General features: G+C 55.1%; 1 protein-coding gene across 5 annotated transcripts; it reads right to left on the reverse strand.

The window, feature by feature from the left end:
• Positions 1–76: 76 nt before the first annotated feature.
• Positions 77–26276, reverse strand: SH2B2 (SH2B adaptor protein 2). Of its 5 annotated transcripts, none has more exons than XM_074922909.1 (10): positions 26212–26276; positions 25096–25221; positions 15110–15997; positions 11872–11973; positions 7824–7915; positions 5581–5675; positions 4831–5013; positions 4520–4713; positions 3618–3789; positions 77–3150 (listed from the first exon to the last, which is right to left on the reverse strand). In XM_074922909.1, exons 3-10 carry the CDS (start codon positions 15968–15970, stop codon positions 2837–2839), a joined length of 2013 nt encoding a protein of 670 aa, XP_074779010.1. In that variant the 5' UTR covers positions 15971–15997; positions 25096–25221; positions 26212–26276; the 3' UTR covers positions 77–2836. The 5 variants fall into 5 exon arrangements, with proteins under 5 accessions (XP_074779010.1, XP_074779013.1, XP_074779012.1 ...); XM_074922912.1 differs by having other exon boundaries at positions 26195–26216; XM_074922911.1 differs by lacking the exon at positions 26212–26276 and adding an exon at positions 25700–26169.

Consider the following 26276-nt stretch of genomic DNA (forward strand, 5'->3'; position numbering starts at 1 on the left):
CCTTGCACTGCTTCAGGGGTGGAGTCATTCTGACTTGCACCAGTGACAAACCAGACAAAGAAAATAACAGACTGGGAGGAGAGGAAACCCTGCCCTGTGCAGCCTGGTTCTGTCCTCCACCTCCCTCTGCTCCATAGTGAGAAATAAACCCCTCAGCGCACTCCACTGGGCAGAGGCAGTCTGAGCCCAGCCCCAACTGCCTCAAGATAGCAAGAAGGTCTACACACATGCAGCAGGAGAGCATCCTCCCTCTATTTTTTCTTTTTTTTTTTTTTTTATGTAGCAAATCCAGCAAAGCCCCAAGCTCATGCGCTGTCCTTTTTGCAAGTGATTTTATTTTAAAACTGGAACACGAGTTCTCCATTTGTTTAACAAGTATTTTTTTTTTAAATAAAATTAATTTATTCTACAGAACAGTAAACTCTTCCAGACTCTTCCCTATTTACAAATTAACATTTTTGCTTGCAGATCATTGCTTCCCCCTCCTTTTCCTATCCCGTGACACAGAAGGTGAAACACCAGTTGACATCTGAAGGTCTATAAGGCAGTGCTCCCATCACAACCACCCGGCCTGTTGGGACCTCAGTGAGGAACAAGAATGACAATGTCTGTGCCACATCTGGAGGTCCCCCCTCGTTCACTGTGTGCGTGAAGGAAGCAGGTCCATGTCAAACCCAGCCAGCAAGACTATCTGGCCTCTCCTGGCTGCATGAACTCCTCCGAGCTGGATTTTAGCTGTGCTGAGGAAGGAGAAATACCCCCACCAGAGCAAACTGCTCCTGCTGCTGTTTGAAGGGCCATGTGTTTGGGGAGAAGATGGCATTTGCTGCAGGAATGAGATCTACCAGCTCTTGTTCTCACACACTCATGGGCCAGAAAGGCAGCTTTCACATTGCGGGAAGAGGCAAAGCGCCTTGGAGACACCCTCCCTGCCCTCTTCAGGTGGGAGGGACAAACAACTCCAGGGCTGGAAACATGCTTTGCTAGCTTAGGAAAGAAGGCACCTAAAAAAAAATTTGACCCGACCCAAAACTCCAGGCAAATTCAAGAGGTTTTGAGCTAGATTGTGGCTTAGCTCATACGTCTCTTTGCAATAAGTGGTAACATCTAGCAGGATGGGGCCTGCTCTACCTGGAGACCTATCCAGACACTTCAAAGCCACCTCACTAAGGTCCTGCTAGACTGTCACCCAGGCCTGGCAGCCACAGGAGGAGCCAGGAGTCCTGGTGATGGGGAAGAAAAAGCTGTGTGAGGCAAACAAAGAGGGATGTGCAAGCACTGTCTGCAAGCAAAGCTGCCCTTTCAGAGGGTCTCCCACCCCACAGGAGGCACACAATCCTGGTAAACAGCCTGGCCTGTAAAACCACCCTAAGGGCTTCAGTGATCTGTAGAAAAGCATCGACAAAATTGTGCATACCTGGCCACAGCAGGTTTCTGCTCTACACTCTCTCCCAGGGCTCACCTCTGACAGGGAACCTCCTTTTTCTGCAGCAGATGCATGTGGCTGCACTGGTCTATCAGAAAGCCACCAAGAAGCAGTGACCACTGCAGTTCCTGGTCCTTCCCAGCAGCAGTGCTGCTACAACCATTGCTGGCAGGGTTTTACCTTTGCTGGGGAGAGATTTCAGCCATAGGTGAGGGAAATCCTGCCTATCGCTGCAGTCAGCCTGGGCCAGCCCCTCTGCACCGGCTGGCTGTTCACCCACCTGGTGGCAGCCCCATTCCTTTTGCTCTTCCTGGGCATTTCTATTTTTCTCAGGAAAAAAATAACCCTCAATAGTATCTACTGAAGATGTGTAGTGTTTTCATTCCCAGAAGCCCAGCCAAGCACCTGCAGGGTGAGGCTGCCCCTCACCTCCAGACACAGCCCCTGGCCTCTCTCTGACACCCCCCCCCACCCCCTGCTCCTGCCCCAAGACATCCCGAATGAGTAACAACTGATGCAAAGCAGAGGCATTGTCCTATTTTTCAATGTTTGCCTTGAGCAATGGAAAATACTGCCTGGCTGCAATAGAGAGAAGGCAGAAGGCTGAGCTGATGCCCTCGCAGAAAGCTTAGGTTTTGAAAAAGCAAGGAAGAGAGAGAGGAAGAAAGGGTTTATCCACAGACTCTCTGTAGGTACAGCAAGGAGAGAAAGGACAAAGGAACAGAAACGGCCAGACAGCAGGAAAAACCTTCCTTGAATGCAATTCATTAAACTTTGGAAAAAAACCTTTTGGGAAATGTGTGCCCCAGAGGGAGCCTGAAAGCCAGCCTAGATAAACCCTCATGCCTCTGCAGTGGTTCCCTCTTGGGTGCACAGATCTGTGTGTGCAAGAAAAGCCTCTGCATGGGGATCTGCCATTTTCAGTCATCCCAAAACCCCAGAGCCCCTTGGCAGCTGGTCTGCAGGGCAATGGTGCCAGAAGAGCTGTTGGCTGTGCTGGGCTCTCACCCCAGAGGGGACGTGCTGAGGTGCTTTGGCTGAAGGATGGAGCCCATCATGGCTTTGGGCTGCCATCCCACGATGGGCATCCCTGGGAGGAGATACAGGGAGCGTGGCTTGGCCCCGGGAGAGCTCTTGGTCCGGAGGGAAAGAGAAGAGGCTGCAAGCTCCAAAATGGCACTGACGCTTCCAGCCTCCCAAACCCCCAGCACTGCCCCAACCTCGGGGCTGGCGCCGGGTCCAGCCAGGACATCACCTGCCACTGACATGGCTCCTGAAAGTGGCAGGGAGCAGAAGGACATCCCAGCTGGGTTGCTGGTGGTGGCAGGAGGAGGTGGCGAGGCTGGTGCAGTGGTGAGGGGCATGGGTGCCCTGCATCCCCCCACCATCCAGCCCCCAGACACGGGGGGCTCAGTAGAAGGAGTATTGGTTTTCCACCGCCCGGGTCCGGCTCCGGGCACCGTCAGCCTCGTGGTAGTCCTCGGCACTGGCGGCAGGGGGCTCCGGCCGGCGCTCAGCGCTGTCACTGCGGCTCCGGGGGCCCAGGGCACCCTCCAGGCGGTGATAGGGTGCAGGGACAGTGACACTGGGGGCCACGGCCACCCCCTCGGCGGGCAGTGGGGCCAGCGGGCCGGTGGGTGCTGTGCTGCAGAAGTAGTGCAGAGGTGGCAGGTCGACCCGGCAGCCTGGAGGCTGGGACACAAGGGCTGGCGGGGGGCCGGCGTCTGCAAGGGAGACAGGAGCTTGACCCCTCCAATGCTGCCTGGGGGCTCGCCCCCCACCCCCCCTTCACTGACACCATCCCATGCTCACTCTTTCCCTTGTTTGCCCTCTCCATCCTTGACCCTGTCCTTCCCCCACCCACCTTGCCCCCCTCTCCCACCATAGCAGACTGCTCCAAGCCCTGCAGACCTCTCTTCTGCCCGAGCCAGGGGACAGACACCACATCCAGGGACACACGGGTCACCCTGGCACAGTCCTGCATGGTCCTCCCCGCCCACCTTCAATGGGATAAGGCCCACCTTGGTGCATCTCCAGAGCCACGCACACCGTCACGGGCGCAGCTTTAGGGAGGGGGTCGGTGGGGGAATCCCAGGGATCAGTCCCTTTTAGGTCCACACAAGATCCCAGCCCAACAACCAGTCCAACCCTCCACAGGCAGCTGGGCCCCTTGCCCAGCCCTGGCACCTACCGGGCAGCGGGCTCTGGGCCACGACGTAGCTGCGGAGGGTGATGTCGGCCGCACCGCCCGACTCGAGGGGGATGGGGTGCGTGTGGAAGTGGCGCAGCATGTCGAAGATGGTCTGGAACCAGAGGTGCTGGACGTGGCACTGCCCGCTCTCGTTCAGCGACAGGCGGAGGTGCTGCAAGCACATCAGGCCAGGGGATGAGCCGGGGATTGCAAGAGTGAGATTCATCCTTGCAATCAGCAAAAGGAGCCACTTCCATCAACCACGGGAGCTTTGCTCCTAATGTATGTTATTTTTATCCTGCCAGGATGTTTCCTGAAAAACCCCACTCACTGCAGCCCCAGGAGAAGTTTGTCCTCTCCTGGTGATGAACACGGTACAGAAACAGCCAGAGAAGGGCAGCTGGGTGCAGCTGAGGGGGCTGCAGCTCCAATCCTGGTGACACAGACAGCCTGGGGAAGCCACAGCCCACCTGAACTACTTCTTGCAGGACAGGTGACAAGACCAGGCAGTTAAATCTTGACCTCTCACAGCGTGTGTGCTCTGGTAGAAAAGCGATCTAGCAGAGAACTACATGTGGGTTATTTTTGCATCTGTGTACTTCAGGACACAGAGTGGACAAGAAGAGGGCAGGGGATGATGTGCCAGGCTACACTGGGCTCCTGTGGGGAATTTAACTTTATGCCCATGTGGCAGGCACTGATCCAGCTAGGAAAGTGCTGAAGGGGCTGGGCGGGGTGCAGAGGGCTCTTGGGGGACAAAGGTCGTCCTGAAGGATAAGCTGCCATGTTTGGGGTCACCACATGGCACCCGCTTGCATGCGGAGCCCCAGTGGGGTGGGAAGGAGCCCAGGGTGACAGGCAGAGCTGGCACTAATGTTCAGGGAGAAGCAGAGGACACCCACCTTCGCTTTCCCCTGGAAGTTGAAGGTCAGCACATATTCCCCTGGCCGTGTTTCGCTCTGCCGAATGACAAACAAGCCGTGGCTCCGGGCACCCCCAAAAAGCACCAGCTGAGCCGCCTTGATCCGCGAGAGAGTCCCATGGAACCAGGGAAAGTCGGAGAGGTTGATCTCTGCCTCCGCCTCGCTGTCCTCTCCTGGCCACAGGGATCACAGGTTTTTAGGGAGCACCCAGACATTACCCTCTCCCACCCCCTCCTCCTCCATGCACCCCCAAGACTGAGGCACTGGGGCCCCATCCTGCACCCCGGTACCTGCGAGATGCCCACCTGCGGTGGGGGAGGACTCCAGTGTCTGCAGGAAGCTCTCCAGTGGGACGTGGGTGAGGAGCTCCCCCAAGGAGTCCCTGCCCCGGCTGTGGGGCACAGGGACAGCAGTGGCCATGGTGGTGTTGTGAGCGCTGGGTAGGGCACATCTGTCTGGTGGCCTGGGCACATCTGGAAGGGAGTTTGTAGAGGGATGGGCTTGTGGCTCAGCATTACCCACCATCGCTGGACAAGGCTGGGGACTGTCCTGCTCTGAAAGCAACTGCACTGGAATGCTCCTGGCTCCTGGAGACATCTCAGGGCTAGGTTATGGCTCTGGCCATGGCTTGGCAGGCTTTCTTTCAGCCTGTGCTGGGTCTCCTTCCCCTGGCATCACCAGGATGGGAGGCACACATGCGTCTTGGTTGGGCATAGAGATGAAGTGGGGCTGTACGGATGGAGCCTGCTCGCTGGGACCCAGAGAATCCAGTGCCTGCAGCCAGGGACTTGATTTTCTGCACATACCAGGGTGTACAGGGGCCACATCGATGTGTTCAGCAGGGGTGGGTCACCTCCCCAGGGTGGAGGCAAGCATGAGGAAGGGGACAGCGATGGACAGAGGAAGATCCATTCCCATAGCACCTGCTTCAGGCTCCTTAACTTTATTACTGGCAGGATCTGGCCCCCTCCAAACCAGAACTGGCACCCAGAGACTCCCACCCTCCCTGGCAGGTGTTTTGCACAGACATAGGTCCTTACCATCAGCCAGGAACTCGCAGCTGCAGGAGGACACCCTGCCCGGCAGACAGGCTCCCTGCGCACAGGACGCCAGCTCGATGTCATCCCCGCTGTCCCTGGGGGAAGAGCACAGAGCAGACGGTCACACGCCGGCTGCCACGCTGCAGGGACACGCATGCGTGGCACCTCCGCTCACAGGCATGCGACGGGGACTCGACCAAACGAAATTCCAGCTGTGATCTGGCACCACACGCCAATGCTCCTCACTCCCTCCCAGAGGGACTGCCACAACAGATGCACCCACAGCACTGAGGGGCAGAGCGGCTGGCAAAACAACATGGCTTTTTCAGGGTGAGAAACTGGCGTGGGAGGGATTAAACGCTTGAAAGCCCTCACTGCGTGGGTCATGCTGGTCGGTCCTAGCTGCAGTATTTTGCTGCAACCTTGTTGGTTTGGATGGAAATCTATTACCTCGACTTGTAGCACTTTGCTTTGCACACACACACGCACACACACACTCCCACCCCCACCTCCACTCAAGGGTGCTTTCCCTTTCACCCTCCACAAAGGGAATTACCAACCCACAGGAATTACATCCCTAAAAGACCAAAAAAAACAAACCAGGAAGCCCAGAGCAAGACAGCGAGCAGGAACAGAGCAAGGGGGGCCCTGCAGCAGCGTAGTCCCCGCAGAGAGCATCCCTGCTGCCCAACCTCTGCCCATGCACTTCAGCACCCTTCTTGCACAAGCCCCCCACTTGCTCCACAGCCTATTTTTATCCTGGCCACCGGCAAGAGCCTGGCACTGCCAGAGCTGCCTGCAGCACTCGGCCACTCTTGCTTAATGGTGGCCACGTGGGCACAGGCAGCGAGGAAGCGGCTGCGTTAGTGGTAACGGCTCACGAGGGAGCTGCTGAATTATTTAGTGGCCAGTAAGTGAATCAGCCATTGGGAGTCATTCAGCTGCAGCCAGTTAAAAACAAGAAGGAAGGAAGGAAACCAAAACCAACAGCGCTTTGCAGAAAAGCCGTCAACGGATGCTCACGCAGCAGCTCCAGCGCACAGCCCTTGGCAAAAGCATCAGGAGCTGATTGAAAATTCATTCTTGGCACCAAGCATGTGTGTCGGTGTATTAAACAGCTCATTATTATTTGCTCTGGAGTTCATTATTATTTGCTTTACAGTCACGTCCGGAGGCCAAAGCGGGACTGCACTGGGTGCTAAGCAAACATAAAAGGCTGGGAGGCTGCCGGCAGCAGAGCGAGGGGCTGGCGTGGGGCTGCTGGCAGCTTCTGCAATGGCTTGAGGCGAGCATGGCCACAGCAGTTGGCTCCGGCTGGAAAACCAGCCCTGAAACAGGCAGTGGGGAAAAAAGGGCCATTTCCAAGCCTCTCTTCCAGCAGCAGCCCAGTCTCAACATCACTTCTTGAATTATATATTTAAAAAAAACGTAAAAGGAGCTGAAGAAGCACAGACCTGGAGTGCACTAGTGCATCCTCCCCATGAGATGCAGCCTCCATGGTGACTGACCCTGCAGTGCCCAAACTGCCTCTCTCCAGCAGAAGGGGGCAAAGGCAGCCCGGAGGCAGCTGGAGCCTCTCTAAGCCCCTGTTCCAAGCTTAAGCACCTTGTTTTGCCAAAACTGTGCCAAGAGCAGTACCAGCACTTTTCTGGAGCCTGGGGAGTGCCTGGGCTGATGCTGCCTCCCCGGGACTGGGCCTGTCTGAGCCAGCTGAATGGCAGCAGCGCGTACATGAATCTCCCTACAATGTAACCCAATAAATGGGCCGATGAAAAAGCAGATGTTTTGGCAGAGTTGTTGTGACTCCAGTGACAGCATTAATACCACCATGATAGAAACATAAGTCTATCTAGCCAGCAGAATCTGAAATATACCATGGATGCTGGACTGGAAAAAAAGCATAGAAAATAGCTCAAATGTAGTATAAAAGCTTCAGAGGGTGGGTGTTAGGAGCTTCCCACACTGAGGGCTGTGTTCCTGGGTCACCTGCCTCTGCCTGGTGAGGCAACATGGAGCAGGAGAGGGTAAGCAAGTAAGTAGGCAGTGCTCTGCGAGGCTGCACCTCTGACACACACAGCCTGCTAACTTTGCCTCCAGACCTCTGCTGGCATGAGTCAGGGACTTTTTGTAATAACCTGAGTAGCAAAAATTGCACTGAGGTAATAACACATTCTCGGTGGCGAGGGCATCACAGCGGTGGTGAGCCTGGTCCCTGCACAGCACCTTCCTCCGGCGAGCCTTACCCAGGGTCGATGCAGTCCTGAATATCTGCCACCCAGGAGTGCTTCTGCAGGGAGTCGATGGTCTCCAGGATGTACTCGGCCCCGTTCTCCACCTGAAAGCAATGTGGGATAGTGTCAGGCTGCACCAGGGTCCTGCCACCCACCCTGAGGCAAAGCACACCCCGTAACCCAGCTGGACCCCCACATTCACCTGCTGCTATTACACAGCACTTTGGTTAAATGGGAGAGGGTAAGTGCCCCACCTCATCCCAGCAAAGGGATGCCGAGGGGTGACCCACAGAGATGCTTTGGTGTGTCCCAAGGGTGACCCCTGACAAAAGCCAGGGCTCAGAGGAAAAACCCCACCCCACCATTATCAGCAAACACATCACAAGGTTTTTACAGCCTCCATGGCAAAGCCACATCTGGCCAGTGGCATCAGGGGTGCATGGCACCACACTCCAGCACAGACAACATCCCTCACTTCTGGGGTGCCTCAGTGTCCCCCAATAACTAGCTCTGCACAGGTTGAGCAGAAGCCATGCTGCTCTCTGCCCCAAAACCCAGGAGTTTAAAACCTCTCTTCTGTTAGGCTTTCTGCCTGCTGCTCCATGAGGCTTCTGATTGCAACACCGTGGGAGAGAAACCCACGTGAACAGGAAAAAAAAAATAAATAAAAATCAGGATGCAAAAGAGCCTCCAAAATTGCAAGCCCAAAGGAGGTGAGCCTTTCCAGGGCTGGGGAGGACCCAGAAGTCCCACCTCAGCAGCAGAGCAGGGGGTCTCAGAAGCCACGCCACGCGATGCTGCGTGCCTCTGGCAGGCTTCCCCGCATCCCTCACGGACCCCTCGCACATCCCGTTCCCGAGCTGATGAAGCAGCCCTGACTCCGGGAGGGTATCGCATTGCCTGCTGAGACAACCTCCTAGCAAATTAAATTAATCACAAACAACTGAATCACTGTCCTGAAAATAAGCAGGGCATGCAGGGAGTGGTGCCCAGCGCCTGGGCTGGGGCCGAGCAGCAACCTGCTTCCCTGCTGCAGCCTGAGGCTGTACATGGATCCTGCCCCGAGCAGAGGTGAAGGGAAGCAGCAAAGATCTCCCCCACCCCATTTTGTTTAACCAAAGGAGCCTCTCTGGCTTTCTGCAGGCAATACATGAAGCCAGTGTGGGAGACTGGGCTGCTCTCTCACGCAGAGCATAACAGCAAGTGAAGCACGTGCAGGCCTTGGGTATTTTGCAAGTGCCTGCTTGTGAAATGGAAAAAAATGCATGTACTTGGTGTCTGATGGGTGGTGGGGACATGCCACAGGCTAATTCTTAGGCAATTTGGCAGAAACTATTCCAGTGTGGCCTCCCCAAACAAGGCAAGGGCTTTTCCACCCATTGTAACCTGCCAAAGTGCAGCACGTTGCATGTGAAGATTGAGATTGGGCTCCACATCAGCCCCATACACGGGAAGACTGCTGGGAAACCATGGCACCCAGCTCCCCTTTCTTACCCCTCTAATCTGTGCCCCAGCATCAAGGTGTGCCTCACCCCCTCTGTGAGTCCAGCCAGCAAAGGGGGAACACAAAAAAGCAGCAGGAAGATGTCCCAGCAAGAAGGGCCAGGGCAGAAAATGAGCTACAAATAATAAAGAATGACAGGAATAGGGGAAAAGCATCTTGTGCCAACACCCGTGAGAGGAGGGCAAAGGCTGGCTGGAATGGCAGGAAAGGGGCAGCAGGAGATGGGGAGCGAGCAGATGGGCTCAGTGCCGCGTTCGCTGCCTCAGCTTGCTCAAAAGATCGATTGCAATTAATTAACCCCATGGCAGGGTAAGGGCCCTGGCCAGAATGGGGCAGGAGCAGGAGGGTACTTGATAAATCAGGCATTTTCAGACCGACTGGATTTGGAGCATTCCCCAGGGTAATTAAAGAAATGGCTGAAGCAGACACAGAGCTGTTAGTGGTGGAAGTAGAGAGCACGTCTGTCTTCAGGAGATGGGAAGAGGGCAATCCCAGAGCCCTTCTCCAGTAGCCAGAGGAACCAACCTTCCACAGGCACCCAAGGAAGCACCCCGGACCTGAATCCTCCCAGCAGGGATCTGCCAGGACCAAACCCTGTCAAACCCATCTGCTCGTGCTCAGGACAACCCCAGGGACAGGGAGAAACAGTGTCACATCCTTGGCGTTGGCCACACTTCGGACACTGATGTGACACTCCAGCAAGCAAGGTAGCAAGACATGGTTGAGATGAGACTTGTAAGGGGATCTAGAAAACACGATCAGAAGTAGCTGATGAGCCATATTCCAAGAGCAGTTATTGATGGTTAATGGGTTATCGATGGCTAACGATCAAAGCTGAGCGATATGCTCAGAAGCTCCTTCACATCAAGGACTCCGTGTGTGCTGCTCTTCAGTCATGATTAGGACAAAAGCAAAGTGAGGATGCCTAATCAATTCACAGATGACACCATGTTGCAAGTGTGTTGGAGGATGAGGCGAGAATTCAAATGAACTTGTCAAAGCTGAGAAATGCTCAGTGGAAGAAAAAGCCCAAGACAGCCCCCACCTCAAGGACATGGGCGAGCGTTGGGCTCACACCGATCATCTGGGCTGGGGAACTGTGACTCCAGAGCGGTTCTGCAAAAAGCACTGAGGGGTTACATCAGCCCACAAGCTGCATATGAGTCAACTTCATCATTGGTATGTAGAAAACAACTGGATCAACTTGGGCTGGATAAAGAGGAAGAAGAAAGGAGAAGCGATCAAAGGAGAAGCAATCCTTCCCATCTGCTCCTGGCCATGGCACCATGTATGTTTTGGGGTATTTTCTCTCCAGAGGCCGCAACAAAGAGAGGACAACCTTGGGCCGGTCAGCCCGGAGAGGAGAAGATGCATGGGATTGGTCTTTGAGGCACAGAAGACAACAGCTGAATCAGCCTCCATGTCCCTGGTGGACACTGACCGCAGGTGAGGTTGAGGCTGAACAGCATGATGCCCCTGGGGCAGGGAGGATGCCCTGAAGGAGGCTGCCAGGAGGTGTGGGACCTTTACAAGGAGCTGGGCTTACTGGAGAGTGATTTCCCACAGGAATGTGTGCCAGGGCCAGGCGGGATACCAGGTGCGGGGCTTTCATGAAGCCAGGCTCAATTTTTAACTTCCTCTCAGAGTTTTCTAAGCTTTTAAGCAGGTTCATTCAGCTGGAAAGCCTGGCCTCTCTGCTCTGCCTTTGCCACATGCTTTTAGGGAGAAGCATCAGGGAGAGAGGTGTTTTTTTAGCAGAGGTAGGACACAGAAATCCTCAAAATGCTGGTGTCCCCCCACATACACATGCTACCTCCCAGCCAGGCAGGTCCAGCAGCCCTGATGGAGAGCATAAATCCACTAGCATGAGGCACAGCCTCATTAACTGCAGAGAAATGCCACCTCCAACAACATGTCCATCATCACAGTGGCACAATGCCCCCTGAGCTGGGACCCTGTGAAATTCAGCCCTGATCTGCTGTGACATGCTGCTGCCTTTTGGCAGAGCAGGAGGAATCATTAACCTAATTAATTGTATGATATGGAAAACTCTTTCTGGAAAGAGACTTTCACTCTCTGCTTGTGCTCCCAGACTTGTGTGGGGTGGTTGATGCCCAGAGCCTTGGAGGCCCCACGCAGCCATTCCCATCTCCTGGTGTCCATGAAATGGCCACCACGTGCCACAGATTCAGGGCAGCAGCAGTCACAAAACCACAGGCAGACACAGCAAAGAGCATTTCCCCTTGCAGGTTGTCTCTGAACACTAATTTAACCTGTCTCCTGGTGACACGGAGAAGGGAAACCCCATGGTAAGAGCCAGGCAAACAGCTCAATCCCAAAATACCTGGTCATCAGGTAGAGGCTGCATCATTTTGGGAAGGTTGAGGGGCGGGCGGGGGGGGAAGCACAATACAGGGAAGGGAGGCAGTTGGCATCTCAGCTCCAAAAACAGAGGCAACAATCCCCTTGGGGACTAAGCATCTCTGCAGCAGGGGCTGGATGTGGGTACAGATGGGATTCCCGTTGGGATACGCGCTGCTGCCGCCCTGCTCTCACCTTTAGGACGAAGGTGTTGTCTTTGTCGGGCATCTCCAGTGGCATGGTGGTGCGGACCTCGATGATGGCCGACAGCGGGATACTCACCTTGGGTTTGGAAGCCTGGGAAAAGAGAAACAAACAAACAAAAAAATATTAAAAGAAATCAATCAATAAAAAAAAAGTCACTCAATTGAACCAAAGTCTCCCAGGGGACAATGCAGTGGGGCTCTCAGAGAGGCAAGATCACAGCTCAGCCTGCACAGTTATTACGGGGGGGGGGTGGGGGGGTGGGAAAAAAGCATTGATTTCCCTCATGTGCCTGATAACTCCAAGCTCTTTTAATTAAACCAAGAGGAGGCCCGGTGGAAGATAGGGAGGTTAGTGCATTTAACTGCCAAACCTCTTCCTTGCTCCAGCGCAGGCCAGCTCTGCCAAGACCACTTATTTATCTCCTTTTTAAACCCTCTCCCGATGGAGATTCACCACAAGAGAATTGTGCTATCTGATGGGGGACGGTTCCTATGCAGAAATGAGCCCAGGAGAACACCCTGTTTATCCAGCACAGGAGCAGCATTTCAACCGAGAAGCTACAACGCAGCAGCCTTAGCCATGGAGGGAATTTTAATTACATTAAAATAAAGAAAAATGAATTTCCCCTGGGGCCTCCAGCACTTGCTGAAGCCTCAATATGGGGCAGGACCCGGTGCCTCCCACTCAAAGTCTCTGCTGAGCAACAAATTCTCCAGATATTTGCTTTAATTATAACAAATCCCCCCAAAGGAGTGCGTGGAGCTGCTCCTGGGGGCTGGTCCCCTCCAGGGCTCTGGGATTTGGAGCATCGTGGCTGCAGGAAGCAGAGACGCAATTTAATCACCGAAACCTGCGCCTCGTGCCTTGGGTGCACAGGGTGGGATGAGGCCGGCAGTGAGTGCTGGGCTGCAGGTTACCAACAATGGGTTCAGTTCCCATTTTTGGGGGGGGGGGAAATCCAAGACAGAACAGGAACTGCTTTTTCCCCTCTGGGACGTTTCATTTCTGCCAGCCCCGGTGCCCCCAGCGCTGCCCTGACACAGCATCTTGGCCCTGCAAGGCTCAGCCCTGCCCTGGGGAATTTTTCCGTCTCTGTGTTTGCACAGATCAGAAAGGAGGAGGCAGCTGCTTCGAAAAGAAAGAAAATAGGGTGTTAATTCACCAGTGAGCCAGAGAAGGGTCTTCTCCAGAAGGGCTCTTCCCTGTAAACATTTAAAGACAGGACCACAGTTTTTATAGGGCCTACGCAAAACAAAGCTGTGGGCTGCTGAAGCAAAAAGCCATTTTCCTCCAGCTGTGCCAGACTGGTGCCACTTTTACAGCTGAATCATTTGCCAGATGGAAAGCAAGATGGGATGAGGGGAGAAAGATGTAAACCAAAGCAGGGTGTGATTATAACAGAAGAGCAGACAATGTTCATAAAAGTTGCCATCAAATAATTTCAAAATTGATTTTTAGAGGCAAATCAAGATACACTAAAAAAAAAAAATCCCTCTATGAGCACTCTCTTAAATATTTTAAGAGCAGCAGTTGTTCCATTTTAACCTGAGTTTATTGCCCCTTTGGTGCAGCTGATGTGCCATCGCTGGTCCATGCAGCCTGCACCTACCGAGTTCACCGCATCCTCCGTGCGTCGTGCCACGGACACGGTGGTTTCCTCCCAGCTGGGGCTTATGCAGTCCCTGGGCTGAGGAAGCCCCCTGAGCCAGCTACCAGCGATACACCCCATCCATACTGGTGCTGAGCTGCTCTCCATAGAGACACACTGGAGTTTAAATTCATGTTTTATATTTTATCAGGGAAGATGTGACTGTTAGGGAAGAGGCACAGACTAACACCAACAGTGCCAAGGTTCATTTTGGCCTCAGAAAAATAGAAAATGCTGTTGAAAAGTATGAACTATCCTGCTGCCCCTTGTATAATGTATGGATCCATGCCTCCACCAAACTGAGGATTACCAGGGGTTCAGCACACACCGAGACTGATGGAGCAGCAGCCCCCAGCGCATGCCCAGCGTGAGGGCTCGTGTTGGCCCAGCTTTGCTACCAAGGACTGAAACATAAGCAGGAAAGACCTGGAGAAGATGAAGTAAATGAGATTTTTCTTCCCTGGGTATTTAAATAACCTGAGATTTCATTACCAGCACATACAGCTAGTAAAGCCCCAGAGAATAGCTTATTATTTGCCCTGTGCTCTTCAGAGAGGAGAGCACACAGCACAGATGAGGCACAATCACAGAGTTAGCACAGGCGAGGGTCTGGCAGCACAAGGCATCCCTTCGCTCAGCCCAGGAGTGAAGGCGGTCTGAAGGTCTCATAATCTACATTTCTTGAGAAAATGGCTCCATGACTCAGCCTTTCCCCCAGGAAAAGAGGGACGACATTTCCTTGTATTGCGTGCAGGGAGGGGTGCGTGTGAGAAGGGGAAGGAGGACGTGCCAAGGACACACCGCAGTGAAAACCGGCTCCTGATTTTGAAGCTTTCATTGAAATTACAGAAGAAGAAAAGACACAGGCAAGGAAAAGTGGTATTATGAGTAATTCAGTGTTCCCCTGCCCAAGAGGGTAAGTAGTTGGGGCTGTCTGGGAGGAGAGCTGCAAAGCCCACCCATGGTGGTGGTGCTCCAGCCCTGGAGGGCAGCAGCGGTGTCTTCTGTCCCCAGCATCAAACAGCTGCATTGGAGGTGGCCTTGCAGATGCAAAATTACTCCAAATGAATTATTATTTTTAAAAGGAAAAAAAACTGATTTCAGAAAGTAGACAAGTGACCCTCTGAGATCTAAAGCACAAAGCCCAGGCAGCAATCCCAGCCATACTGCTGCTGCGTGAGCCACCAGTCTGACACATCTCTGCAACATGGGAGAAGAGCAAAATACATCTGGATAGCCTGGACACCCCACATCTTGATGGGGGAGTGAGGTTTTCCACCAAGACTGATGATATTTGGGGGCTGAAGGACCAGGCAGAGGCTTCAGCATATGTCCCAAGGGCTGTGGGGAAGGAGGGGCTATGCCCCAGGGAAGAGCAGCAACTGGGGCTTTGCAGGTTGGGTTTCAACCACACCATCCCCTCTGTTCCCATCTCAGACACCCACCACTGAACTCTGCTCTGGACCACAGCTGGATTTCATCCCAGCTCATCAGCGGAAATAACAAAAACCTCAAGCAAAGCCCAACTGCTGCTTGAATTGCTCAGAAAAACAACAGTGGAAAAGAGCCAGGACTTACCTTTGGAGGGACATAAAACTCGAGGAGGAACCTCTCTCCTTCCACCTTCACCGCCTTCCGGAGCAGGAGGCGGCACTTCTGCCACTGTGAGCTCCCCACACAGTTCGTGTCATCGGCCACCATGTAGCGGAGCGTCCCCTCTCTCTGGATGTCTACCAGCTCCACCTTGGAGGAGGGCACCTTGGACAGTCGCAGCTTGTGAGTCCATTTCTCCCGTGGATCACCAGGCTCCTTGCCCCCGGAGGGCCACGGCTCCCTCTCGGCTCTCCGGCTGCCCGGGGCAGCCTCAGCACCTGGCTCCGGAGAGGACTTGCGATGCCACATCTCCTTCATGCCGTCCACCACACACAAGCTCATGTTCCTCAAGGAGAAGCCTTTCTTGAACTTGGGCTTGGTGGCAGCATGGATGGAGACATCCTCTGAGCTGCGAGACTGGCCATAGGAGGACACCTTGCGTGCCTGCACCTGCTGTGCCGGACTCAGGTACCGCCCGGCACCCAACGGGGTGTCCATGCTATCCAGGGACTCAGTGGATGTCTCCTCCTTCCGTGGGTTGACCTCACGCCCGTAGGGAACGTGGCAGTTCTGCAGCCCCACGAAGGGCACAATGTTGTACTTGGTGGGGGAGTCAGACACAAACACCCGGCTGACCTCCAGGCTGAAGATGTCCAAGAAGTTGGCGGCAAAATGGTGGGAGAAGGAGGCCTCTGCCCCGGGGGTGTCGTAGTGGGGGTTTTCCTTCAGGAACTGGCAGAACTTCTGGGCGAAGTCAACAGCGGCTGCCTGGGCATGCAGCTCGCAGAACTCCCTCCAGTCAGGGAGCGGGGAGGAGGGCTCCTGGCACAGGGCATCGCCGTTCATGGCTGCCCCATTCCACCTGCCGGCAGGCTGTGGGGGCAAGGGGACAGCGTGAGTGCAGGCATGGTCAACCCACCCCGTGTGGCCGTGTCCACCCCCGCCCCCCCATACTGGGGTCTGGGTCTCCCCCCACCACGATGTAAGAGCAGGTTTGCAGCCCCGGTGCAAAGGGAAACACCGTGGGAAAGTGTTTTTGTGCTGTTCCCCCTCCACCTTGTACACCGGCAAGTCTTGGCCCCAGCAGCAGCCATAAATTGTACTTATTTTACGATTATGACCATGCAAAAGCATTATTGATTTCTCATAAAACTGCTAAGGAGTCCCTGACCGGAGGAGCCCAGGGGGATTCACCACCAGGATTTCTCTTGCCTGTGTGTTTTACCTGGGTACAGCAGCAGCTCTCCCACGGGGTGAGGGAGTACCGGGCATCCCGGAAGAGAGGTCCCTCTCCTTCTCCATCCCTATTTCTGCCCTGATCCTTTGCCACATCAAATTTGTTATTGTTTTTGAAGAGACATGGATCTTGCTTCTTTGGTTAGCAAAGACGAGCCCAGCATGCTCTGCCAGAGCTGCTCGTTCCTGTGCTTTATAGCCCAGACCCTGCTCGGCCGCTAACACCTCACCTGGGGCAGGTGCTGCTCTCGTGTCCCCCAGCCATGGCTGAGCCCTCCCTGTCCCATCACATCTCCATCAGCCCCTGCCCCTCGCCCTCTGTGATGACCATCAGACGCTGTGGCATGACTGATAACCCCAGGACAGTCCTCAGCAGCAGCCAACAAGTAGGGTACAGGGGGAAAAATCCCCCAGAAGCCACATGTGCATCCTTGGCTTTGTGCTAATGCTGCTCTTCCCAAACCCGTACCTAGCTCTGGGCAGCTTGAACCACCTCCTGGGGGGACCCCAGCAGCCACCGCATCGCAAAAATCATCTCCCAGTGCTGAGTCTGCTCGTGCCTGCTGGTGACGGTGAGCTGTGCCCAGTGAGCAACTGGGCCCATGTCCCCAGCCACACAGTCTGTGTGTCCAGACACCCCTCCTTCCCCCCCGAGGGCAGCAGTTTGGCTAATCCACCTCAGCTGGCTCAAATACAGAGCCCAGAGGTGTCAGTGGCTGCCATGCTCCAGGCCCCTGCCTGGCACTCGACAGCCAGGGACCATGCCTGGGGAGCCAGACTTCTGGAAGAACAGGACAGTTCCCCTGGATTTTGCTGTTCTCCATTCACAGAGCAGCTCTTTTGCTGGCGAGGGATTACTCCTGCTAATAAATCACGCGCAGTAACCCGCCAGCAGCTTACATGGCCAATAATTAATTACTGCTCGGATGAACTGCACAAGTCGTGGGATTGGGGCAGGCACTGGGGACTGGGATAACCCGCTCCTTGTCCTCCAGACCCCAACCATGTCGGTCACCAGACCCCAGGTGGGACCAAGCCCCGAAGGCTGTGATCCAGTGCTGGTTCCCATTTGCCCAGCACATCCCTATGGAGACGAGATACTGTCTGACCCACCAGCACAAATCATCTGAGCTCTCTGTGAGTACCTCCATCCCTGAAAGTGGCTCTTAACCCCCCTCAAACAGGGAGAAACTCACACAGGCAACAAAAGTGCTCGATGGAAAGAGAAAACCTCGAGTTGCTTGAGAGCCAGAACCAGGGGAGCTTGGATTCTCTGCTATCTTGTAAGGACTATGCAGCTTTCCCCTCAGCAACATCTCTGCCCCCCACATGTGGCATCCTCCCACCTTTCGAGACAGGGATGCTGCTCAGTGCTCCAGCTGTGCCAGAGAGGCAGTAAGGAGAGGGTACACACATGGCCTTTGGAGACCCACACTGGTCCCCCACATCCCACAGCACTGGCACCAGCCCCAGCAGAGCTTTGGCCCCTGCAGAAATCCCTGTCGAGGCTCTCCCCAGCATCGCAGGGCTTTCCCTGAGACCTGAGCAGTCCTGCTCACAGGGATCCATGCCAGCTGGGGAAAAAAAAAAACCAAAACATCCCTGCAGTTTAGGAGCAGTGTCTGAATTTCCCCAGGAGACAGTGGGAAAGCAACAGAAAATGCAAAGCTATTTGTTACCCGCCCAGCAAATGCAATTCCTACTTATCCATCCATCACCAAGCAGAGAATTTAAAGACTCCGCTTGCAGCAGCGACTACTGCCCTTCGGCTTTAAAATTCACACCCCCAGCTCCCTGCCACCACCCCCGGAGCTGCCCTGGCACCAAAGCCACGGGCCGAGAGTATTTGGGCTCAGGGAAGAAAGGGGAGATGATTACCTGCTGATCCAAGTGGTCATGGTGAGAGCAAGGGAGAGGGAAAGGATGCAAAAAGAAAAGAGCAGTAATGGGCTTCGAGGGGGGAGGGAAGAGAAAGCTCCACAGTGATGGGTTAAATTGCATATGCCAGAAGGGATGAGCTCAGCTTTGCCCTGGGGGTTTAGCCCTGGGGTGTCTCCCCACACAGACTGGGGGAGAATGCTTCTCCCCATCAATCTCTCCAGGAGACACCAGTGCTACTGAGCAGGGCCTGCCTGCCTGAAACGGAGGGATGGCAAGCTGAGAGGCAATGGAATCGAACAGATAAGGGAAAAAAAGAAGGAAAAAAAAAAAAAGGCACTTTGAAAAAGATAAAGCCCCAAACAAAAAGCCTCGCCACCCAAGCACCACATCCAGGCTCCAGGCTCAGAGACACGCACGCAGAGGCATCACAGCATCTTCCTTTCATCTGCACGGGGATGACAGACTTTAAAAGGCCAATTTATAAAAATGAAGCCTAGAGGAGAGACATCTGGCAGGTCTGAGGGAGCAGGGGGGATTGCTAACCCTGTGTTGCATCTCCAGCCCCCCCTGCCCCAGAACAGGTCTGTGAGCCCCTGGCTGGGACCCCACAGTGGAGACTGGGAGCTGGTAGGGTGGCTGGGGACAGCCCCCCAGGACCACAGAGCCATCGCTGCCCCAGCACCCACCCCAGCACGTACACATTCACCTGATTTCTGCAGAAAGCAGGCTCCCAATTATCTGTGTAGATTTACCTTTAATCTCGGTGCCTCCACTCCCCTCCATACCAACAGCACTGCCCCACTTCTTGAAATAACTTATCATGCCACAGACAGCATCCCCGGGCAGAGCGGTGGAAGCAAAGACGAAAATAAGCTCAAGATGAAAATAAGCAGCAAATCTGCGATTGCTTTTTGGAAAGCAAGGGCCATCCGCTTCCAGCCCAGCTTACTGAGGGTTGCAGTGTGCTCCTGAGCCCTTTGGAGGGGCTACCTGCTGACTCCAGAGCTGGCTCAGGGGCCACAGCCTCGAGTCCCTGGCCTGGGTTACACGAGAGCACAGACACATGAATATATAAAATGAGATTTGTTTGTCAAAGGGAAGCCACAGAGTGGTGATGGGCTGGCGATAGGCTTCTAACCCACCTGCACAAGTCCCCCAAACACCTCCCAGGGCAGAGCTGTGCCCTGCTGTTGCTGTCACATGGGAAAACGAGTTAAGGTTTAAAAAGGAAGGAAGAAACAAAGGATTTCTAGGGATTGGCCAACTGGAAAACCAGGTTGCAATCACAGGCAAAAGCCAGGCGCTGGCAGCGATGTTACAACAATCTCTCCTGATAAGCTGTGCTGATGCATCCCCTGCACTGGGGATGTGTGTCGGCACACACAAGTCGAAAGATCTGAAAGTTGAAGTAAGCTACTGACCTCAAGAAGAAATGAAATTTAAACGGTCAGCAGAAGCCTAAGAGACAATGACAAAAAAGTCTTTGGTGAAGTAGGAGTCAGGGAGCGATGACAAACCCACTGGGATTTGCTGAACCGGAGAAGTGGGGAGGAACCAACATCTAATGAGGTGTTAATAACCCGAACACACAATGCTGGTCATGGGATATCTGAAACGGCCAGCACAGCACTTGCTCCGAGGGCTTTATTTAAGGAAACAACCCTAATAAAGAGATGTTCCCCTTCCACCCCGCACAGCGCAGCCAGGCTGAGCCAAAGTGATCTGAAATTCAGCGGTAAAAGATACTGTGTGATAGAGGTTGTGAGAAGCAAATCCGTATCCCTCCATCTCCACCTGTGTGGGAGAGCTCCCAGGGCTAAACCAGGGAAAGAGGGGGAAGAGCCTGCAGCGAAGCCCAGGCTCACGGGCAAGGAAGTCCCCAGCTTGGTCCCGGCTGCCTCGGTCCAGCAAGACCAACGCCACCCAAAGCCCCGGCTGGCAATCCCGCGGGAACGGCGTGAGGAAACCCAGGCACCTGCTCCCCCAGAAAAGCGCCTGACCTCAGCGTGCTGGGCCAGGGAGATCCCCAAGTCACGAGCAGGTCCCAGAGCAAGGCGACACCTCGGCGGCCCCCCGGCAGCAGGCTGCGAGGTGACACTCCTGGCAGGCAGGCGGGTCCTGGCAGGCGGCAGCCCCTCTGGCAGCTCACAAGGGAGCTCGGTGCCTGCCTGCGTGGCCCCAAGGCACTGCCTGTCCCGGGCAGGTGGGAAAATAGCTAAAACCGGGATGGGGACTGCCCTCGGGAACAGCAGGGCAGAGCCAGCAGCATGCAGGGCTCAGAGCTGATGGCAGAAGGGAAGCAAGTGCATCGTCTTTGCTCTTACTGCACAAGCCCAGAGGGATGGGGGACACATTGGCCACGGAGCTGATGTTCCCCCCTTCCACAGCATACACCTGAAGCATGCAAAGACCAAACAACATCCTCCCAGGAGCTTCCTCTGCCACCTTGAGGGGCTGGAAAGGGTCCCAGTCCTCAAGACCCATCAGAACTTCAACCACACACAGAGGCTGAGCTGCAGAAGAGAATAAAGTCATGGGGGAAAAAAGCAAAAGTTATCTGCCCTTATGTGTTACACATCCCTTCAGGCCCACTTATATCCCCATCACAACCCCAGGGTGGGATAAGCTGACTGCTCTCTGCACTCCTCATTGCTCCATGCACTATTTATACCCTACAGATCTTAGACTGGCTGTCTGAATCAGATAGAAATGGAAAAAATCTTTCTTCCTCTCATTTACTGTCCATCCCACTAAAATATTAATTGAACAGCATTTTGGCCTCAAATTGAATGGTCAAACCACCTTCCTTGAACCAATCCCCCATTAAATGCATGCTTTGACTCCCTGCCCAGACACACTACAGGGCCCTCCTGTCACCTGCAGCCTAGAAAACATCTGTGAAGAGTGAAAACGCTTCTCAGGTCTTTTTCCGCTGCCTGATGAAGGGTTTGTCCAGCCGCAGCATTAGCTGGAGCAGCTCCCGTAACAGATGCCCCCAAAGAACCCAGCAGTGTTGGATGGCTGTTTTCCAGGGCAGGGTTTTGGGGCACAGACACTGAAGGGAGACATCTTCAAAAGACAAAAATGGGCGAGAAATGACCCTTTTCCCCCCTCATCTTGCACATATGACGGTCTCCTCACAGCTCTGCATGCAGTCCCCTAGTTCTGCACCCTGATGCCAACCCCAGAGGAACCAACGCTCCTGCAGATAAACCAGGCTTTGGAGGCTGCATCCTGCGTGCAGCAGCGCAGCTCCAGCCCTGCCGCTGATTTACTGAGCCCCCAGCCCGTGGCACTGCTCACGCTGCTCCAGGGACCCGCTCCCAGCCAGCGCCCCTTGGTGCTGAAGTGGGGACACAGACACTCTTCTTTCCCACATACAGCCAGTCTGCCAAGATTAGCCAGGCAGAGCTCAGGCCCATGGCAGTCCCCCAGCAAAAAACGATTTTTTCCATTTCCCACTAATTTGACCAACTTCATATCACAGGGTTGTTTCTTTCCCTCCCCTTCAAAATCTCCCCCAGTGTACATTTTACCTCCCATGCTGACAGCTGCTGGAAAATAAAGACAAGTTAATAGACAAGATCCACAGGATCTTAGATAATCTCTTCCCCGGGTAATTCCATCCAGCTTGCAGGAAGCCGCACTGCCAGCCCACGCGTGGAGCTGGAGCATCACCCAAGCCACTCAGCACACCGCTGATCCAGGAACACCGGTGTGGGACCCGAGGGGTCCCAACCTCACCCATGGAGGGGGGGGTCCCTGGTTTGCAGCAATGTGATGCTGTGCAAAGCATCGCTACAGCTGGGCATCATGAACGCAGCCTGGGGCTTGGAGGCAGCGTGCTGTGTCTGGAAATAAAGCAGAGACAACCTCCTCAGTGCCCCAGAAGAACTGGCTATTTCTTGGGGAAAAAAAAAAAAAAATTTGGTAAAGGAGGTCAGAGGCCGCTGTCCTTCATTCTCATCTGGGTGCCACCTCACCTGTCTGTCTCCGACCAGGGAGCTTCCCGCAGAGAAGTAACCAGTCCAAAGTCTATTTTTAACCACCACAATAGCAGCGCCTCCCAAGAGGAGTGGTCGAAGCCCTGTCCCCAACCAAGCAATCTCACATTTCCCTCGCTAAGCCTAGATTTCCTTCCGCCCCTCAGCCCACAACAAAACCCTCCTCCTCCTCCTCCTCTCAGCTTCCCGCCCTTGTAAAACTATTTGCACATCCACCTCCAGGCTGGACCGCTGCTGGTGCCATGCGGGAGCAGGGTGCACGGTGTCACACACACACGTTACACATTAACCACTGACCTGGTACCTCAGGACAGGCCCTTCCTGGACTCAGACGTGCCAAATAACGGGAGATTTACCTGCTCGCTCACCACCCTGAACGTACCTGAAACTCAGGGGATTTTAAGAAAAAGCCCCGCAACATAAACCCAACTGCAGTTCCCAAAACAAGCACAAACTCTTTTAAAGAGAACGCTCCTGCCCTGTGGATCACAATGCCATTTAGGGGCTCCTCACGTGTTTTGGGGGAGTGAGCTGCGTGGGTCAGTGGCGCAGGCAGCAAAGCCCATCCAGACGTGGTACAGCACAGCCATCACTGTGTGCCCCCGTCCTGGCTCACCGCCGAGGATCCCCCTTCCTTAGCGCAGAGAACCCCCCAAGACTGTTTTTCAATTATGGCACATAAACATGGGATAAAGTTACATAGGTCTGTACAAAATTTTCTTATTATGTTTTTTTTTTTTTTACTTTGCAGATCTAATTCCCCATACACATCACTGTCTCATACCCGCCTGCAAACAGCATTAAACTGCTGCCTAATGGTATCTGAGCTTGGGAAATTCAATTCTACCCAGCGCCTTACCCAGGACTGCTACAATCACTGCTAATTGCTTAAGTGGTGTATTAAGCAAAACACCTCATAAAAATTCCAGTGGGCTTTGAAACCCCCCCCCTCAACCAGATGATGCCAAAACACCCTGTTACGGCTGCCACCCCTGGCTGGAGATTCAACCTCAAATAGGCATTTTCCATTTGCTGTGCAGGGGAGCTCCTGGGCAGGCAGCACTTCAGACCCAGCGTGGCAGCCACGACCACGCAGGAGGGATTTACAGGCTGTGTCTGACCTCTCTGCCACCCTCTTTCCCGCTGTCCCAGCCAGGGAACTGCCCCACTGCAGTGCCATCCCTCTCCTGCCCCAGGGTCTTGTGTGCCAAATGCCACCAGGACCCGGTGTAACAGGGCACAAATCTGCTCACAAACCTATTCTCGTCTTCCCGACGGGACCCTGAAGTGGATGCATAGCGGGTCCCTTTCCAGGTCACCCCCCCTGAAGCATGACAAGCATCTGTGGGCACTGATGGATGCAGGGATCCATCGAGTCACACACCAAGCCCAGACCCTGGACCCAGCAGCAAGTGGATTCTCCAGGCCTTTCTGGTTTTCCCTTTAACAAAAAATCAGGCCTGGGATGCCATTTTCCCTTTAGGAATAACCTCTCCTCCTCTCTGCAGTGATGGAGCCAGCTGGGATTCAAACCTGTAATTGCTGGGAGTCAGGGAGCACAGCAGGGGCTCCCCGCAGCAGCAGGGTCCCCAGTTCCCCTCGGACAGCCCCCGCTCTCCGCTCGCACGGGGAAGCGGAGCGCTGAGCCAGGCACAAGTCTCCAACTCTTATCCCACCACCTCGCTGGCATCCACGGGCAGGGAAACAGGCCAAGGGCAAGTGAGGGCACCAACGCGCGGGTGTGCCAGGAGGGGAGGGGAGTGGCCCTGCTGGCCTTTGGGCTGGAGAAGGGCAGGGAGGGCAGCCCTGCCCCGGGCATCCCAGACAGCCTGATTCAGCAAGGCCAGCAGATAGGCAACCATCACTGGGTTTCTCTGTCTGCCTCGGGAAGAGGAAGAGGAGGAAGAGGAAGGGCATTAGCCAGCAACATCCTCATCTTGAAGAGATGGGACATTTAGCTCCAAGGAGGAAGGACAAGAGCACCCTGCCATGAGGGTGCATGAGGGGGGCTCACACCAGTCCAGGAGAAGAAGGGACAGACAGAAAGAGGTCAGGAGGAGCAGCCAGAAGAGGTAACCCTGCAGTCAAGCAACCACGGCACCCCTGAGGGGCTTGCAGTCAAGGAAGGCAGCGATTTTAACCACAAAGCCTTGTCCAGAATGGGACAGGGGAGGCTCCATCCTGCACCCCCCAGGACTGATTTGTCCCACTCGACAGCAGAGGGGGAATGGTCACCTTGCATTGGGTGAGACACCAGACACCGACAGACAAACCTACACCCTCCTCAAATGCATGTCAACTGGCTGGAGCACCTCTGCAAGAATTATGCAACTTTTTAAGAAATAAGTTATTCAACAGTCACCCCGGGCTGCACTGCAGCGTTACAGCAACGGAGAGGCACTGTGAAGCAACAGTGAGGAACGCAAGAGGAGAGGTCCAAGAATGCTCACTATCCCATCTAAGCACATCTCCTGGCAGCACACCACCACGTGTCTGTGCAAACATGATGGCCAAGGGCCCCAGGGTAGGAGCACTGAGTGTTTTGGAGGAGCCTGGGTGGTTTAGGAGCACAATCCCTCTTTAGAAGCACAGGCCCGGATGCCCAGCGTTGCAACCATGGTCCTTCTCCACTCCTCTCACAGATTCACAGAATCCTCTAGGTTGGAAAAGACCTTGAAGATCATCCAGTCCAACCATTAACCTAACACTGACAGTTCCCAACTACACCAAAACAACAAACCAAACCAAAAATCCCCATGGAGGGGGAGTTTTGAGTAACCCACTCAAAGAAACAGTGGCAGGACCTCCCAGGGGTTTTGGCAGGGTGCTGTGCGGACAGAGCAGTTTTACCTCCTCTCCTGTTCCAGTTCACAGGGTCCCCGAGGTGCCAGCAGTGCGGTTCTTCCAGGCCGAGCGCATAACTTCAAATGATGAATTTCTACACTGAAAGGAGGGACCAGACCAACTCAGAGGGCCCTGGAAGGCAAAGTTTTACACCGTCAAGCCCTGGCACAAGCGCAGTCTTCCCCAGGCACATCTCACCCCTAAGCCACTGTCCTGTTGTACTCCAGCCTGACCAGCCACTTCAGCAGAAACTAGAAATAAGCAGAAGGGCCAGGGGAGAAAGTCCCTCTGGCTTTCTAAAGGCCTTCAGGTGATGCAACGCAGCCTCACCAGGGCTGTAGGGAGTTCGGGAGCTGCCGTTGCCCCAGGGGTGTCCCTGGAGCCCCTCTCGGGAGTTGGAGGCACTGGCTGCCCAGGCGGGACCGGTGCTGCTCTGCCCCTGGCAGGACCCGGCGGGCAGGAGGAGGAAGCCCTTGCAAACCACCCAAAGCACCCTGCAACCCTCATGCAAATCCCAAGCAAACAACAATGATTTGAAAAAAAAAAAAAAAAAAAAAAAAAAGAGAGAGAAGCATCCATGCGGGGTCCTGCGCGCTGTCCGTGCCCTCACCGGAGCATCCCCCCGAGCCGGGCAACACCGGGACCCAGCGAGTTCCACCTCCCCGAGCCGGCAGCTGCCCCCAGCCCGTGCCTGCCCCCGGGGCGGCCCCAGCACCGCCCCCCCCCGCCGGGGCTCAGGGCCGGCCGCAGGAGCGGCGATGCTCACCGGGGCGGGGGGAAGGGGCCAGCCGGGGTGGGGGGGTGGAGGGGGGAAGGCGGCGGCAGCCCCCGGCCCGCCCGTTCGGAGCCCCAGCCCGGCGGCGAGGGGAGGGGGCGGCCTGGGGTATCCCTCCCCCGCCGCAGGGGCGACCCTCCCCGGGCCGGCGGGAGAGGGAGGGGGGCGGCGGGGGGGGGCAGCTCCGCGCTCCCGCTGCAAGCGGGGACCCTCCCCCGAGCGCGGGGGGGTCCGCTCCTAAACGGAGGCGGGAGGGAACAACCGAGAAAACAAGGCGCCTCCCCCCCCCTCCCTTCCCCCCCGCCGCCGAACGCGGCCGCCATCCGGTACCGGAGGGATGCGCTCACCCGGCCCGGCGCTCGGGGCTCCCGGCGCGGCTCCCGGCGGACCAGCACTGCCCGGCCGCCCCCCG

This window comes from Athene noctua, chromosome 19, assembly GCF_965140245.1.
Source record: "Athene noctua chromosome 19, bAthNoc1.hap1.1, whole genome shotgun sequence".
NCBI lineage: Eukaryota > Metazoa > Chordata > Aves > Strigiformes > Strigidae > Athene > Athene noctua.